The 16,558-nt window shown below is 40.3% G+C and overlaps 2 protein-coding genes across 4 annotated transcripts in view; one reads left to right on the forward strand and one right to left on the reverse strand.

Annotated features, from left to right (window-relative positions):
- Positions 1-42: 42 nt before the first annotated feature.
- On the forward strand, positions 43-12,162 carry SKP2 (S-phase kinase associated protein 2). 2 transcript variants are annotated; one of them, XM_066181058.1, is made up of 10 exons: positions 43-122; positions 877-1,133; positions 2,615-2,726; positions 3,012-3,155; positions 3,650-3,784; positions 4,986-5,084; positions 6,557-6,684; positions 8,246-8,297; positions 8,935-9,042; positions 10,159-12,162. In XM_066181058.1, exons 1-10 carry the CDS (start codon positions 115-117, stop codon positions 10,370-10,372), a joined length of 1,257 nt encoding a protein of 418 aa, XP_066037155.1. In that variant the 5' UTR covers positions 43-114; the 3' UTR covers positions 10,373-12,162. The 2 variants fall into 2 exon arrangements, with proteins under 2 accessions (XP_066037155.1, XP_066037154.1); XM_066181057.1 differs by lacking the exon at positions 43-122 and having other exon boundaries at positions 797-1,133.
- Positions 12,163-12,678: 516 nt separating this feature from the next.
- NADK2 (NAD kinase 2, mitochondrial) overlaps positions 12,679-16,558 on the reverse strand; it is a 33,218-nt gene continuing 29,338 nt past the window's right edge. For both annotated transcript variants that reach the window (XM_066181059.1, XM_066181060.1), the window contains one exon: positions 12,679-15,433. In XM_066181059.1, the coding sequence (XP_066037156.1) occupies positions 15,295-15,433 (139 nt within the window). In that variant the 3' untranslated portion in view covers positions 12,679-15,294. The remainder of the gene's footprint in view (positions 15,434-16,558) is intronic.

Consider the following 16,558-nt stretch of genomic DNA (forward strand, 5'->3'; position numbering starts at 1 on the left):
GAGCTGCGAACTACAGCTCCCGGCAGCCTCTGCGCCCCCCCGCCGGAGCTTCCGGCCGGCGCCGGGATGGCGCGGTGCTGAAAGGCGCGGGGAGCGTGCAGGCCTCCCAGCGCCATGTACAGGTACGGGGACACCGGGACGCGGGGATGCGAGTACCGATGCTAGGCTGCACGGGAGCCGCATGGCGCTGGGGCTGCGCGTGAGGCCTCGCGGATCCCCTCGGGTCCTCCGGCTGCGCGGGGGTGGCTGTGCGTGGGAACCCAGGGGGCGGGTGTGGGATTCGGGGGACCGAGAAAAGGCTCCTGGGCGTGCGAGAGGTGCGGGGATCACACGTGTGTGTGGGTCCCGCGGGTGGTCCCGGGGGAGCGTGGAGCTCTGCCCTTGGGGCTGGCGGGGGTGCGGCGTGTCCGGGATCCGCAGGATCCCCGCGCCGCCTCTCTCCCGGCCGCAGCGGGCAGCATCCACGGGGAGAGCTTCTCCCACCTCCCCGTGCATCCCGTCCATCTGCCCGCGCTGCCACCCCGCCGTGCGAGGGTCCCGCCCAGTGCTGTCGCGGTTGTGTCCGGGTTTGGTGGTGTTGGGAGGCTGCCGTATCCCGCCGCCTCCATTGACCCCGGTCCCCGGTCCCTCGCCCGCCCCATCCGGGAGCGGGGCGCCCTCAGTCCCTGGCGGGATCTTCCCCAAAGTCCGGTAGACCGAGCACGCGCCTGCGCTGTGGCCGCTGCTTGTGCTTCCAGCGCCCGCAGATCCCACACTTAATCGGCCTGCGTGTGGATGCGTAGTACGAGTGACTGAAATGCTTCAAGGATCCCCATCCTGTGCTTGGTGTCAGTCTGGCAGTACCCTCAGAGCCTCTGGGTTTTGCTCTGTCTGCAGAAAGCATCTCCAGGAGATCCCATCCTCTAGCACTAATGTTTCCACCGGCTTGGAATGGGACTCCGGCAAGACCTCGGAGCTTCTCTCGGGCATGGGAGTGTCGGCCCTTAAGAAAGACAAGCTGGGCAGTGAAAATACACCACAGGACCTTCTGGTGTCGTCGTCCTGCTTTCCTTCAAAACGGCAGAAGGTGAAGGACAACGAAAAGGACTTTGTTATCGTGCGCCGGCCGTGGCTGCTCCGGGAGGCAGAGTCAGGTACTGTCACTCTGGTCCAGGTTCTGCTCGCCCCTCAGTAGAGGTGGAGAGTGGGCATTACAAGTGCGCCCTGCTTTATTGTTTACTTTTGCTCTTACCCAGCAGAATACCACTTCTAGATCTAGTGGCTTTCAGGCTTGGGGTGATAAATCCTCTTTTATGTATGCCTTAAATAAGGGCAGTGTGCCTGGCTCCAGAATTGTGGCCCATGAAAAGCGTGGTTCTCTGCTTCCTAATCCTGTAAGCGCCTGTGTGTGTGTGCGCTGGGAGGTTGTGCTGCATGTCCCTGTGCTTGCCTGCTCTTGCATATGGGACGTATGTGGCACTTTGGCCCAGGAGGGCTGTGTTACATGAATCAGTGTTTTAAGGTTGCTTAAGGAATCAGCAGCAAAAGTGGGTTTAATATAAAAGCAAAAGAGTGACAAAGCTTGCTGCCAACGTTCACTCTAGTTACTAGACGGTTAAAGCACACAGAGAAAAAGCAAGCGAAAATCGATCAATCTAAACTCAAAGTCAATCCAAAAATTATCTGCTTGGAAGCAGGAGGAGGAGGGTAAGGAGTGCAGGCTGAGGCACGCCAGCGGGGCTATGTCCCAGGTCCTGATGGAAACGAGCAACATAAGGGACTGTTCCAGAGAGCTACAGGGAAAGCACATCAAAGGGTGGAAGGCTGCTGGGCTGGAAAGGGAAAGAGCAGGACTCTTGAAAGAGGTGTTATAGAATACTGAGTTTCTTTCCCTGGTGTCAAAATGTGGTTTTAGTCTGGATAATTATGGGATGCAAAATAAATAAGCAGCTCTCTCCAGACATTATGCTGTCACACAGAAGGTGGGAATGCCTTCAGACAGTCCTGTTTTTATATAAGACAGAATGCTGGGTCAAAGGCGCTGTTACTGAGCTCCACCTCACAGAAATCTCCCATGTGAATCATGACACCTTCTGGAGCCCTGAGAGAAGCTATGATTGCACCACATTGTTTCACATAAGTCTTGGAGTGGTGATAGCATGCATGTTTTAGGAAGCAGTTTGTAGTACCTGATTTTTTCTGTGTGTCACATAGAAGCGTAGCTTACCTTGAGCTCCCTTCTGGGACCCTTGCATGCGTTGGAAGAGTGGGCATTTCAGCAGAGGGTGGAAAAAAGCCCAGAGAATTACACAAGTGTTAGATTACAAAGAGAGTTAACTTAGATCCTCTTGTTCCCCAGGTGAGTATGTGAGTAGTGTGCATGGCTTTACTATGTATACAAAGCATTACAAGAACCTTTGCATTTACCAGTCATACTTAGGCAAAGATGGTATAAATGTCTTCCTGCAATGATGAGCTGGAAGGGAGATGAGTAGTAAGGCTGATGTCTGATGTAATGTGATGTATAGCCTACAGAGAAACCATAGAGGGACTTTTAACAACCAAACAAGGCATCTGACCAGCAGGCAAAAATGAACCAGATTTAACTAGAATATGTTTTGCTCTTTCCCTAAAGGTATTTCTTTGGATGCACTTCCAGATGAATTGCTTTTGGCAATCTTTGCCTATTTGCCCCTCAAGGATTTGCTGAAAGTTTCTATGATTTGCAAGAGATGGCATCGACTCTCGTAAGTATTACTTCTCATCGTTTAGTACTAAGGAAAATCATTGTTTCCATAGACCATTAAATGATCTGGTTCTCATCTTATTTATACATACATAATTCAATTTAGGCCATATGTGGGTATGTATAATCAAAAGATGCATCGTATGTTTTAACATTATTGTACTCTGTTAAATAGCTTTCCCTTCTCTCAGTCTGTTTTTGATACTGAAAACTTTCTGTGGTTGTACTCATAGCTTTGACCCGTTGCCCGTTTGAACTCACTAACAAGTAAAATTCTATGCCCCAGGTTTGATGAATCTCTCTGGCAGACCCTTGATTTGACTGGTGGGAATCTGCTGCCAGGAGTGCTTGGACAGTTGTTACCCGCAGGTGTTACTGTGTTCCGCTGTCCGAGATCGTGCATTGGGGATCCATTGTTTAAAACAAGCAAGTAAGGCTTTTTCTGTATGTTCTGGATCCTGAAACTGGGTCTCAAATATTCACAGTCTGTGTGGCTTTGGTTTTAAGGTAATAGCAACCAGCAGCAGTGTTTGTGATGTCTCTGGAGTGTGGAAGAGTTAATCAGTGGTTAAGCCTGTGTTGAAACAGGAGGATCTGCACTTACCCGTCAGTTATTTAAAACCCAGTTGAGGTGATTTTTTTTGAAAATATCAAGCACCATAATGCCCTTGCAGTTTTTATATTGTAGAGCAAAGAATTATCATAATCTCCAGCATTTTTATATGGTACACTCAAAAAAATAGTTGAACTCCAGCAGGATAGACTTCCAGGTGTTACGAGAAATCAGTAGAAATAGTTTTTGCAAGTATTGCATGCTTGTAGTGTATGGGATATATTTGTGATGTGAAGAATTTATGGAACAAGTTTTAATGCAATTTTAGTAACCTTTTTTTTGTTGTTGTTGTTTTGTTTTGTTCTTGTTAGTATTCTTAAAATTCAGCACCTGGATTTGTCAAACTGCACAGTGTCTGCCGCAGGTCTCCACAGTATTCTTTGTCTGTGTGAAAAGCTGCAGAACCTCAGCTTGGAGGGTCTAGTGCTTTCTGACAACATCATCAAGTGAGTGACATGTTTGGGAATACTCAGTAAATACCTTCTGTTTGGTGCCATCATTTTGTGCAAGCTAGTGAAAGAATGCAGTGGAAAGTTGTTCATTGTGGGAGTCTTTTGACACAGCCAGCTTTAGGTATCTTCTTTTTTTTTTTTTTTTTTTTTTTTTTTTTTTTTTTTCCCTCCCAATTCCCCAAAGCAGCAGAAGGTTGGAGAAACTGCTCACCTCTCTAGGGTTTATGTGCCCATATTCCCACAGCTAAGCTGTACAGCAGAGCTACTTTTATTTGCTCATTTTTGTACTCCCACTTGATCAGCGTGCAGGTTCTTTTCTATTCTAAGGATCTCAGTAGCTCTCCCACCAGGTGCCCATTGTGTTTCTGCACTGTTGCTCACTTTCTGGGGTGAACTTCCGAAGTCCTGGAAGATTAGAGATTCTGTCAAGCAGGCAATTTTTTTTTTTTTGCAAAGACACTAATGGGTGTGCAGTCAGCCTCCAGTCACACCAGGGGTTGGTGGAGGTGCCAGGGATCATAGGTCAGATGGCAGAGACTCTGGCTATCCTGCTTTCTGATGCCTTCCTCACTCCAGGGAGGGGGAACCAGAATACAAATAAACCAGTATAGTTCGGCTTTTTATACTATCAGTAGTAACAGTTAAAACTATCTGAAAAATGCGCATACTGAGTGTTCCAGTTTTTGGGTTTTTTTTTTACATGTGTGCTGTAGTCTTGCAAGCACATGCATTCAGGGAATGCTGTCTGGACATGGATTTTGTCCTGGAATAACCTCCATCTTGCAGAGGGGTGACATCAGAAATGGGATGGTTGCTTTGCCTTCTGTAGAGCTGTAGTTACCTCGGATAAGCTGCGGTGTATGTTTATTAGCATACAACAGGAGAAGTTGAAAAGAAACCATTTCCTTGTAAACTTAGTAGTTTGTAAATATGCAGACTTGTCAGCAGTGTCAAGTAAATAGACAGATATTAAAATATCCCTTTTAATGCTGGGCCTTGATGCAGGAAGTGCAGAGTTGACACTTTAGTGATTCAGGTTGGTCAGTTGATTAAAGATGCAGTACTTCATGTTTAATGAACAATTCCCTGTCCAGGAAGTTTGGTCCTAAAAACAGTCACATGCTAGCAAAACAAGCAATGTTCCAGCATTTAAATTTTATCAGATTTTTCTTTTTTTTTTTTTTTCTCTCTACAGGAGCATTGCTAGAAATCCCAATTTGATACGACTAAATCTCTGTGGGTGCTCAGGGTTTTCTGCAGAAGCCTTGGAGCTGATGTTGAGCAGCTGTTCTGTGTAAGATAAAGGTTTTGCTATCCCTGAAACAATGGATTTATTTTTTTCCTTAGGCATCCCAGTTCTTCTTGTATCTAATACTTTTTTTTATGTGCCTGGTTTTGTTCCTAAATGCCTAACAGTTAATTAGTAGCTGAATAGTCAAGTAATTTCTTTCTATCAACTGTTTTCTTCTTTAATAGCAAAGATGTATTTCAGTAGTGTTTCATGGGTTTTCTGAATCATCTTTTTGGGTGCCTAAACCCCATTTATGTTCCTTTGATATCATGTAAATTTGATTTTATGAAAATAGTATGTGATTTTCACAAAGATGGAAGTGTGTGTTTTGGAACTGGAAAATGGAGTTCCAGAGCTCCTTTTGCAATCAGTACAGCATAAGTGGCCAAGAAAACACTGTGCCTTTCCATGGTAGAATAATCCTTCAGTAACCTTCTAGTTTAAGAAGGGCTGTGTTTTAGATTGACATCTTCAGCGATTAAACTATCTGCTGGCAGAATGTCATTGAATTGGGCCCCCGTGAATTTGGGATTTATATCCCAATCTTTCTGCTGACTTTCTGTGACCTGCAGGACAACATACGTAATGATTCCTTCTGCAAAAGCATGTTTTTTAATCAAATCGTGAGTTAGTGGGCAGCCAAAGCCCTAATCTTTCTGTTGCTTGGTCTGATGACTCAGATCATGAGCTCTTGAGGGGATGGCAGTCTGTGCAGTGCACAGTGAATAGCAGATGGCAGACCTGATCCTAGGAATGCTAGTGGCAATTTAACTGTTTTTTCATTTTATGTAGAGAGTGCTAGCTAGATGCTCTAGTTGTGCATTCGCTGTGTCTTTGTCCCTTGGTTACAGCTACAGCACCTGCACACAGAACAATACTTTGTCCCAGCCCCATGGTGACAGGCTATAGGTAATCAAGCATGTAAAGAGAGTTGAACTCACAGTATGACCAGTGTTTATATAAAACTATGAATTATTTTATGCTAATTAGGATTAATTGGTCATCTGACCAATGCTAATAATGGATGGTGGTTTTTCCTCTCAATGTGACCATCTGTTCAGTTGTAACAGATTCAGGTCACAAACCTGATGAAAAGACAGTGTCTCCTTGTGGCAGTTCTGGAGAGAGCCTTCACTTCCTAAGATATTACTGAATCATTCTAGTTGAAAGTTGCTTTGGGAAGTCACTTTAACCCCTTTCTCAGACCAGGATCTAAAATTAGCACTGTCCAGGTGGATGAGGATTTTCTCTAGTTGGATCTTGAAAATCTCCAATGGCAGATTTGGCTGGCTAACCTGCTCCATTCATTAGTGCTTAATTATTGTCATACTAGAATTTCTAGTCATGAAAACAGGAAGTTGGCAGTAGGCATGTTACAAGTATTTGCTTTAAAAGTATCAACTGTAATGGAAAATACCAGAAAGTGAACTGCATTTCAGCCATTTTTATTCACAACTCTGTTCATTTTTGTATAGGCTGGAGGAGCTGAACTTGTCCTGGTGTGAATTCACAGCCACTCATGTCAAAGCAGCAGTCAGTCACATTACTTCAAAGGTCACCCAGTTAAATTTAAGTGGATACAGAGAGAATCTACAAATAGCAGGTAAACAGCAGTGTGACAAACCTTTATCTCAGTATTGGAATGAAGCAACAGCCTTTATATTTTTCTTCTTGGTTGGCATTCACTCTTTGTATAGAAGAATCATGTACTAACAGTAACTTTTGTGCTCTGTATAGTTTGAAGTTCTTGCTGTCAGAGACTCGTATTTCTGCCTCAGACATGAAGGGTGAGATGATTTTTCTTCTGAGTTTAGGAACAGTCAAGTGAAAACTCATTTATTCTTCAACTAGAAGGAACAGCCTTTACTTGTTAAGTAAGTCCTGGAGGCAGGACTTTGTGTGCTAGCCTTCCAGATACAGTTCCTGGAGCGTTCTTAAGGCTTCTACTGTTGTGTCTGCTGAAAGCAACTTCTGAAAGAGAACAGTCATAGTAAGTGCTTGAGTTTCAGACTGACATCCAGATACCAGTTAATTTGGAAGGCACATAATCTCAGTAATCAACATTTAACCGTTTATTTGCTAATAGTTCTAGGAAGAAAAGTTTTATTAAGTTGGAGGGTTATAGAAAATGCAGGTAAGTCAAGATTTGGGGGAGGGTACATCAAAATGAACAAGAGCATAGCTAAAGGGTGAAAGTTCTTTTGTGGTAAAGAGAATTTAATTTTTGCAATGAGTGAATATGACAATTGGCCATTAGATGATGACAAGCAGGGGTTGACCTCTCATTTCTGTTTAAATATCACACAGACCCCTTCATGCAGTCCCTTCGTGGGGAAATAAGCAAATCTTCTTATCTCAGCCCCATAAACAAATATGCTACATAATCTTCTCCACATCAGGAATTTGAACCTTGGGCCCGCTAATTGAGCCGTTAGAGACCATGTGCTGACCTCTTCTGTTTGTCAGACACTTTCTCTGAGTGACTTTACTCTGTTTCAGTGCAATTTTCAGGCATAAGACTTGAATAGTACATTAATCATCATAATTAAGGTATTGTTTTGTTTAGTTTCTGCATGTGAATTCTGAAATACAAAATTCTCTTGCATGTTGTTGAGCACCTTGCTATGGCTTTTAGGTGATATCTGAACCACAGGTGATTCCATGCTACTTGCAGACAATGAAAAGAAAGTCAAAAATTTACAGCTTAAATCAGAAAAACCATAACTTTTTGTCATAAGGAAAGAACTTTTGTGGGTAAAATGGAAATGCCTAAAGGATTTGGTGCTCTGAAAGGATATTTGATAGATGGAAAATTTTAGTTACTTTTTCACTACACGTAAGTATTTCAGGCCGCTCACTATTACTGTGTCTCAGTAGATTTCACAAAAATATAATTTGAATTACTGTCTTCCTAAGTTGATGGTTGATGCGACTGACTTCTAGGGATAATATGCTGAACTAAATGTATCTGTGTTCTGAGGGTTAAAAGAAGTCCATGTAAGGTATCTTCAAAGGTAGACTGTATGCTGTGTCTCAAGCATGTACCTTGTATTTGAAAAATTGTACTTGAGTTATGGGGTTCCAGTAGAAAAGATGTAAATGAACATGTGTGGACATCCATCTTGTGACTGAAAGAGGGACTGACTCTGTGTGACCTCTTTCAGATGTGAAAACACTGGTGGAGAGATGTCCTTTACTTGTCCATTTAGATCTCAGGTAAGAAGACCTGTGTAACCAGTCCTTAAATCCTTGTGGTTCAGGGGATTAGCACTGAGGCAACATTGTGTAGTACTGCATATCCAGAAAATACTACTCAACCTCACCCTACTAAAGATTTGCTATCTGGCGTGACCTCATGTGGAGCAGGTAAGTGATTGAAGATGTCTTTGTTACCCCAGATACCAACAGGATTTGTTAACTAACAAGAGATAGTAATTGGTAGAATGGAAGGAAGTATTTAGATGCCTACAGTTCATTAGCTTAGCATCCTAGAGAGGGTTTAAGTAATCTCTAGTACAAATTTGTTACTTGGCCGTGTAACTGTAAAAAAAAGGTGTATTTTGGTTTTGACCTAGTAAATTATAGAACTTTGAAATCTTTCAAGAACTTGCCTGTTCACGACGTAAGTTCTGCTGCAGAGTATCTGTGTGAAGAGAAACTTCACTTGCTTCACTTGCTCTTTCGTGTGCCCAGCACATACACATCAGACACGGGTTGCTTCCGTATTCAGCAAAAACATACTTTGGTGGTAGAAAAAGTAGATATTCAATAAATTCCTCTGCCTGAATTTTCAAAATAGCAAATTTACTGCTGCTGTATACTTAAACCTTTATTTAATGTGTTCTCTGTACAGTGACAGCATGATGTTAAAGCCTGAGTGCTTCCAGTATTTTAAACAACTTGTGTTCCTACAACACCTTTGCCTTAGCCGATGTTATCAGATATCACCTGCTGCCTTAGTGTAAGTAACTTCTAATTGGCTTTGGTTGTTTGTTCATGCAGAGGGTAAGTTAATTTAAATTTGCTTTATTTTAGGTTAAAATTGGAAATACTGTTTCAAAAAACCTAATGCTATGAGGGATTGGGAATAAAACTAAGATAAAATAACCCAATGCTAGAACCTGTACCCTTTGAGAATCCAGACTGGAACCAAAGCTGAGATAATCTCTCAGTGGTGCAGGCTGTACTCACAGAACTGGCTGCCCATGCATGCCTTGTGTCTTTTGTTAGTGGTATTATACCAGTGGTGCTCATTGCTGGCATGGGAGGTTGCAGTCCTGCCAGTGACAAATATTGATGTCAGTACCAGACTTCTGAGTGTGCAGCAAGGTTTGCTAGAGCTGGCAGAGTTGACAGTACTGGCTGGACTAGTAAGCTGTGTATATTTGCTTTTGTGTGCATCTTTATCAGTTATTGATTGTGACTGAAACGTGGCTTAGAGTGACTGGTTCATGAGGTCACTCTGCCTTTTATTCATATAGAAGCTTTCAATCCCAATACTTTCAGGAAAGATGTCAACACAAAGGAAATGGCCAACAACAAGAAAAAAGGTTGAGAGGAACGGGATTATTGAAAATGAGGATCTGAAGCACCTTTCCTGCGGCAGCACATGCCTCATCCTTTTGATTTTGTCCAGTACTTGCTTGTAAGATGCACAGTTCAGATGACAACTGGGAAAATGTAAAGCAATCAAGAAGCTGGGTCTGGCTACTCGCCAAAATATTGCTACAAATTGGAGATTGATTGATAGGACTCATGGGCTTGTGTCCTCTGAGCCACATCCTGGAACTTTATCTGGGCAATTTCCTTCACTTGTTTTAGATTTTTAAGTCCAAGGATATGAAAGGGAAACAATCAGTTTATTTTCAGTCTGTGGGAGAGATTAGCAAAAAAGTAATTTATTCAGCCAGTTTCCTGAAGTATCAGTGCTGAGTATTAGTTTCAATTAAGTATGTGCTTAAGCAGTTCACCCTCTTCTAAAAAAATAGTAGAAATGGAGTTATCTAGTTTGGGTACAGGCTGAAAAAACCCAAAAAATTTCAGTTTCATGATTAATTTCATATTTTTCTCTTTCTAGAGAGCTTGGTGAAATTCGAACACTGAAGACTCTTCAGGTATTTGGAATAGTGACTGATAGCTCCCTGCAGCTCCTCGAGGAAGCACTGCCTGACATGAAGATCAATGGTTCACACTTCACCAGCATTGCAAGGCCAACTGTTGGCAATAAAAAGAGCCATGAGATTTGGGGCATCAAATGCAGATTGACACTGAGAAATCCTAGTTTATTGTGATCATGTACAGTGCACCGGATGCCATGGACACACTCTGCATTGAAGCTCCTTAGGGAAAAAAGTGCTGGAGCACCTTTATCATAGTACTGTTACTCTCTAAATTGGTCTTACATCCTACTGTTCATATTTTGTATCAATTTTTTATACTTAAAGCCTTTAGAAATTTGATGATGTGTGAGCAATTAGAGAATATTTCTTTCAGTCTTTCTTTTTTTACAGGGGATCTTTGAAAAGAAATATTATGAAACAAATCACCATAATTCAGTAATGTCAGCCTCTAGCAACTGTCTGCAGCTTCTGGAACAGCTTGCAGAGGTGCCAGATACCTTTATAAGGTTTATTAAGGAATTTGCAGAATTCAAAATGAATACTTATATATTAAATCTATTCAACTACATAACTGAAGAAAAGGTACAGTAGGATGAATAAATCAAACTTGAAAACAGTAAATTGGGGATATCTACACAGAAGCCAATAAGAGACAGCTCAATACCTTACAAGTTAAGCAGCATAAAGGAGCTATAGTGAAGTTTTTATTTAGGAGGCCACAAAGGAAACTTTTATCTTTAGTAGCCTTCATTTTCAGCCAAATACAGTCTGAAAAGCCTGTGCAGAATTAGCATCTGTAAAAATAGATGCTGGTTATCCATTATTTCATGTTGTGGTCCTAGGTTTTCTGATCACATATTACGGAAACTTAATGTAGCTGGTCCTAGGTTTTCTGGTTACGTATGACAGAAACTTAATATAGCTTCTGTGAGCCTGATCATAGGTAAAATTTTCTCTTAAGATCTTTCAGCTGCAACTGATAAATTGGTCGAAGTTTTGCAGGAAGAGGGCTCAAAGGAGTTCTACATATGACCAAAAACCAGAACCTGGGAGTGCTGTGTAAGAATGCTAAAAGGAAGAGATGCTTTGGTGCTATCAAGAGACATAAAATTTCTCTTTTGTATTGGTTTGCTTGTAGTAGCACTTCACTTGTATTTTTACCACTAACCACTGTTGTCTAGTGTTGATATTTTTTAAAAGTCATAGGAGAAGCTGAGTAACTGTCCAAAAAGAAAAAGAAAAAGGATAGGGACAGGTAATCACTTTAAAGGAACTTTTCATTTGCATCTGTTATTAGGGTCCTCATGCGTAAACCTATAATGTTCCAGCAGGTGTTTTAGCTGGTAATTCCTAGGGCGAAACTTGGACCCTCTGTAGGACATAAACATGCTGCTGTTTTTCCCATGAATGCAGTAAGCAAGCAGCTGAATTTATTCATGGATGTTTTTAAGAGTAGCCAACATATTACTATAGGCCATTGCATAGATACAGCTTTTCCCATTGCAGTTTTGAGAGAAAGCATTCAGGAATGAATATCTAGTTGTGCAGGACAGATTAATTACTGTGGGAAAGGTTGTATGAGTACTAGAATTTGATATTTAACTTGGCTTTATAGAACATAGTAAATAATGCATTATCTTGTTAATCTACGTTGGTTTGTTTTCTGTTAAATTTAACAGTGTAAGTAACAGGTTTTTGTAATGAGCTTTTACCCCTTACAAAGGAGTTAATGGGCAACATACCTTGTGGAAATTGGAGGAGTGATAGGAGGTTGGAGGATACAGGATATTCTACTGCCTCAGTTTGCTGCCTTAGAATTTTACCTTAAATTACTTCAAGAAGAAAAAGTAAATCTTTGCAGCACAGCATTACTGTAAATTCTTCTCCTTGTGCACAATGTAACTCCATGCAACTTCTCTTGAATTTAATAAAAATCTAAGAAATTGCTAGATTGTACAGAATGACTGATGGATGGTTGAATGCTTTCCCTGATTTGCCAACAACTTTGTGTCATGGGTCAAAAAGATATTTCTCCAAGCAGTGTGTCATCAATGGTTGCTTAAAGGACAGGGTATTATCATAAATACTTTAAGCATTTATTAGATTATACTGTAAAACCCTATGCAGAATTGGAACCGTAGTAGGCCTTTAACTAGAAGGAATAATCTTACATACCAAGGTTCAGTGTTGGAAGGGGATATCAGCATCCTGTTGCCTGTCTATTTCATGGTTATGATAGCAGCTGTAGTAGACATATAATGAAAGTCCTCTGGATAAGGTGCTCAACTGACCCTTTCCTAAGGGAAATAATAAGTAGCCCTAAGCACTCCATAACAAAACCTGCTACACTGATGAGTCTCTGTACTACATATAAGTGCATGAAGGCTCACAAACCATTAAAACAACCTGAAAGAGGAAGTGAGAAGAAACTGAGCACATGAAACTTGACGGTTCAAATAAGGCACAGGACAGCTTCATTTATCAATTAACCTTTTAGTTTTTATTACAGAATGTATAAACACCACTTGGAAAAAAAAAAAAAAGCAAAGAAGAACAGGTCTAGTTTAAGTCTAGAACACAGTGTAGACTAGCATTAAATGAAAATACCATGGACTTGACTCAGCAGGTAGAAGGGGTGCAAAAATCACTGCCAGTCCATGCAGATTAAATCAGTGTTAAACCAAGACTTAGTCCTGTCCTGGAATATTGTCTACCAAGTAAGTTGTCTGTACTCCAATCCTTCATCATAAAGCATCCTTAAAAAGTTCTTTAATAAAAAGGTAGCTGCTTACTATTAATTATAGATTTCTGAATCATCCTAGTCAATTTAAGCATTCACCAGTAAATGCTTCAACACAACTGCAATTAAATAAAGACAAAACCAGCAGAGACCATTTCTGAGTAGGTCAGGCTTCCATTTTGCTAAATTAGGAATTTGACTTGGAATACTAAATCCTAATCTAGATTATACTTTGGGGCTGTAGGGTAGGGCATGAAAACATTGCCTTTTAGTGTTGATGTTCATAATAAGGAATGATGGGCATGCTTAAGAGGTATGCTTACTGATCAGACTAACCATTCTCCCTTATGACACTACAGCACACAAATGTCTAAATAAGCAGGGGGTGGGATTTCTGCCATAGATTTGTTGTGCACATGTTCAATACCTAAATCTGATTTAAGTGGTAGAGTCCTAGGAAGTAATTAGTGTTAATGGCATTGGTGGGCCTGGGGATTTTTTGAATCTTAACAGTATATTGAGTAGTGTACTTGACAGAGGCACATAAACAATCTCTAACTGGTTACAGATGGATTGAGAATAACTGGAACACCCTAGTCTGTGTGCACACAACTTTTAGATTAGTCTTTTGTGTCTTTACCTTCAGAGAAGCTTTGCACATATTGTAGAGAGTAAGAGCTTTATTCTGAGAGTTCCTGAACTTACCAGCTTTTGAAAGTTTATTTGGCTACTTTGATTTTCCCCTCTTGGTCTAAAATCACCACAATAGTGTAAATAACTCTGCAGCACACTTAGAAGGTGAAATGTATACAGTGATAGCTTATTCTGACATCTCCATCAATTTCACATTTTCCTAGAACTGAATGGTCTGGTCAAATCAATATCCTCTGTGTTTTAAGTTCTATTCACTCTTAAGTCTAGAAGGAAAAAACCTTTTGTCCATTTCCTTCACCAATAAAGAGCAGTTTACATTTTGCAAGTGCCAATAAATACACTGATTGGTCACACTGGAGAACATTTCCATTAGACCTGAGAACATCTGTTATAGAAGTCTCTTAATTCAAAAGTCATTTGAAGAAAACTCACTCTTGGAAACCAATCTGTAGTAGACAAAACATACTATTTTCAAGTCCTGTAGCGAAAGAGTTCCTGCTGTAGGAATATTTGTTTTGTCAAATTCTGCCTCTCCTATACAATTACAAGCACGGATTTCAAAAGGCAGTCACAGTTCACAGTTTCTCTAAAAGGCTTAAAAGGTCACTTGCTTTTCTTTAATCAGAGCTTTTTTTTTTTCTTTCTGTTATCAACTTGATTACCTAACGTGACCAGAGACATGTGAAATTAATTTGTTGTCATTTACATATCACTAGAATTCAGAACAGGATTGGAAATTTAACTTCTGGAGAAGGTAAAAACACTTTGGGAAAACTGGACAACATAGGTATTAGCTTGTACTCCACTTCCTAGTACCCAGCATATCTCATTCTTTTTTAAATGTAAGAAATACAAAACCTAAAATTCCAAACCATTCAACTTAATAAGGCCAAATATATTTCTTAATGATAGCAACTTACATACTAGTGTCTCTGATCATCTGCCTGCCAGTTAATGCATTCAGTGAAGGAATATATCCTAATACAACGTGATTTCTCTAATTTGTATATTCCTGATAAAGGGTTCAAGAAAACCTCTGGGTTTGAAGTCCCTATCTAGCCAAACAGAAAAAGTAAAAGCTACCTCATTTAAGATTTATTAAACCAGACTTATATTCTTGATGCAAGTCTACAAAGTAGAAAAAATACTGGGAAAAAAAAAATTGCCACAAGTTGTATGAAACTACAAAGTTGTACAATTTTTGAAAAGTATACAAAAGATTTGTATTTTCATTTCTTTTACATCAACATCATGGTTTACCAAAATCTATATATCCTTGCATCAAATTGCTAGTTTGACAGTCAACTCTTCTACAAAAGTGTATGTATGAAGTATTTAGTTTCATCAGTCCCAGACTGTTACTAAAAAACTGTACATCTGAATATTTAATGCTACTGACTTAATACTTAAACCCATTTACCTGTGTTTACAAAGCTTTCATGTTTGCCTTACAGGTTAAAATGTCAATCTTCACTGAAGTCAGAGGCAACACTTCAGACATATTTTACACTAGATGCAAAAAGAGCTTAAATATCAGGCTAATGATTCCCCAACCCAAAGGAATGAAAAGCATTTCAAGCTTCCTCCAAATGCTCTTGCATCCGAAAAGGCCAATTTCCAATATAATGCAGCATTATGATATCCCCATGGTTTCCCTCTATGGATCCATAAATGTTTCAGCAAAAGACATCAGGCTCCTTCATTCTTCCAGCAGAACAGTGCACAGTGAATCCTCTGTGTCAATCAATATCGAAGCTATTGCCCCATCATTGAACTCAAAAGATGTTCCTCCATCTACAACCATACAAGCATCCCAACAACGGGAACGGACACAGACTCTGCAAAAACCCAACAAGTAAGTTATCACAGAACAGCTTAAAAATTTAAGTATTTCACACAAGCATTTAACAATAAAACTAGTTCTGGGACATTCTTTTGCTTGGACCAGTAAATGCTTAACCTCCACTTAGCATAGTACTAAGCACTAGAACCCCCCAGGTTATCAGTGCTATGTATGGACTTAGCCAAGATTCCAGCCAAGGACTGAAGGATTTGGTCAATGGAGCCTATTGCTCCCAGAGTCTCAGGACAGCCTCAGGACAGCAACTCCTTGACTTAGCAAAGATTCCAGCCAAGGACTGAAGGACTTGGTCAATGGAGCCTATTGCTCCTAGAGTCTCAGGACAGCCTCTAGTGTAACACTTGGTGTTGAAAGCTGGAGTAGGTGTAACTTTCAAAGAAAGAAGCTACTGATGATGCTTGGGTGTAATTTTCAAAGAAAGCTACTGATGAACCTGTTTAACTGTGATTTACTTAATCTTCACAGAAAAGTTTACAATTAATTTAAGATTCTAATATGCAGCCTTCATGTTATGTGAAATACGTATTTTCAAGTAGCAATGCTTGAGATTCAAATAATTTGGACATTAATGTAATCTATTTTGTTATATTAATCATTCAGAGAGAGGAAAAGTAATTACAAACACAAAGCTGAAAGTCAGGATGCTTGCCAGACAACTTCAAGAACTGCACCATATTATTGTCAATATTAAGAGTCTGACTATACCATATTTAAGTTATGTTTAAATCTGATCTTATAAAATTCAAGGCATCTCTTTTAGAGCGGAACAAGACAGAATACAGAATTTGGCTCAGAGCTCCTTTAAACATTTGTTTTGATATAAAAGGTTGAATTTACTTTTAATTACAACTGAAATACTGTATTGCTTTCAATAGTTTCTGTGTTATTGTTTGTATGTTCAGTCATTCTGATCATATACCTCATGGCTGTACGTGTTTATATTTAACTGTGGCAAGCTCCACATATCGTAAAATCATTTAGATTGGGAAAGATATGCCAGATCATTGAGTTCAACCATAAAACAAGCACTACCAAGCCCACCACTATGTCCCTAAGTGCCATGCCTACATGTCTTTTAAATACCTTCAGGGATGACAATTCC

Source organism: Chamaea fasciata, unplaced genomic scaffold (genome assembly GCF_029207755.1).
Source record: "Chamaea fasciata isolate MVZ Bird 193981 ecotype frontalis unplaced genomic scaffold, bChaFas1.0.hap1 SCAF_4, whole genome shotgun sequence".
Lineage (NCBI taxonomy): Eukaryota > Metazoa > Chordata > Aves > Passeriformes > Sylviidae > Chamaea > Chamaea fasciata.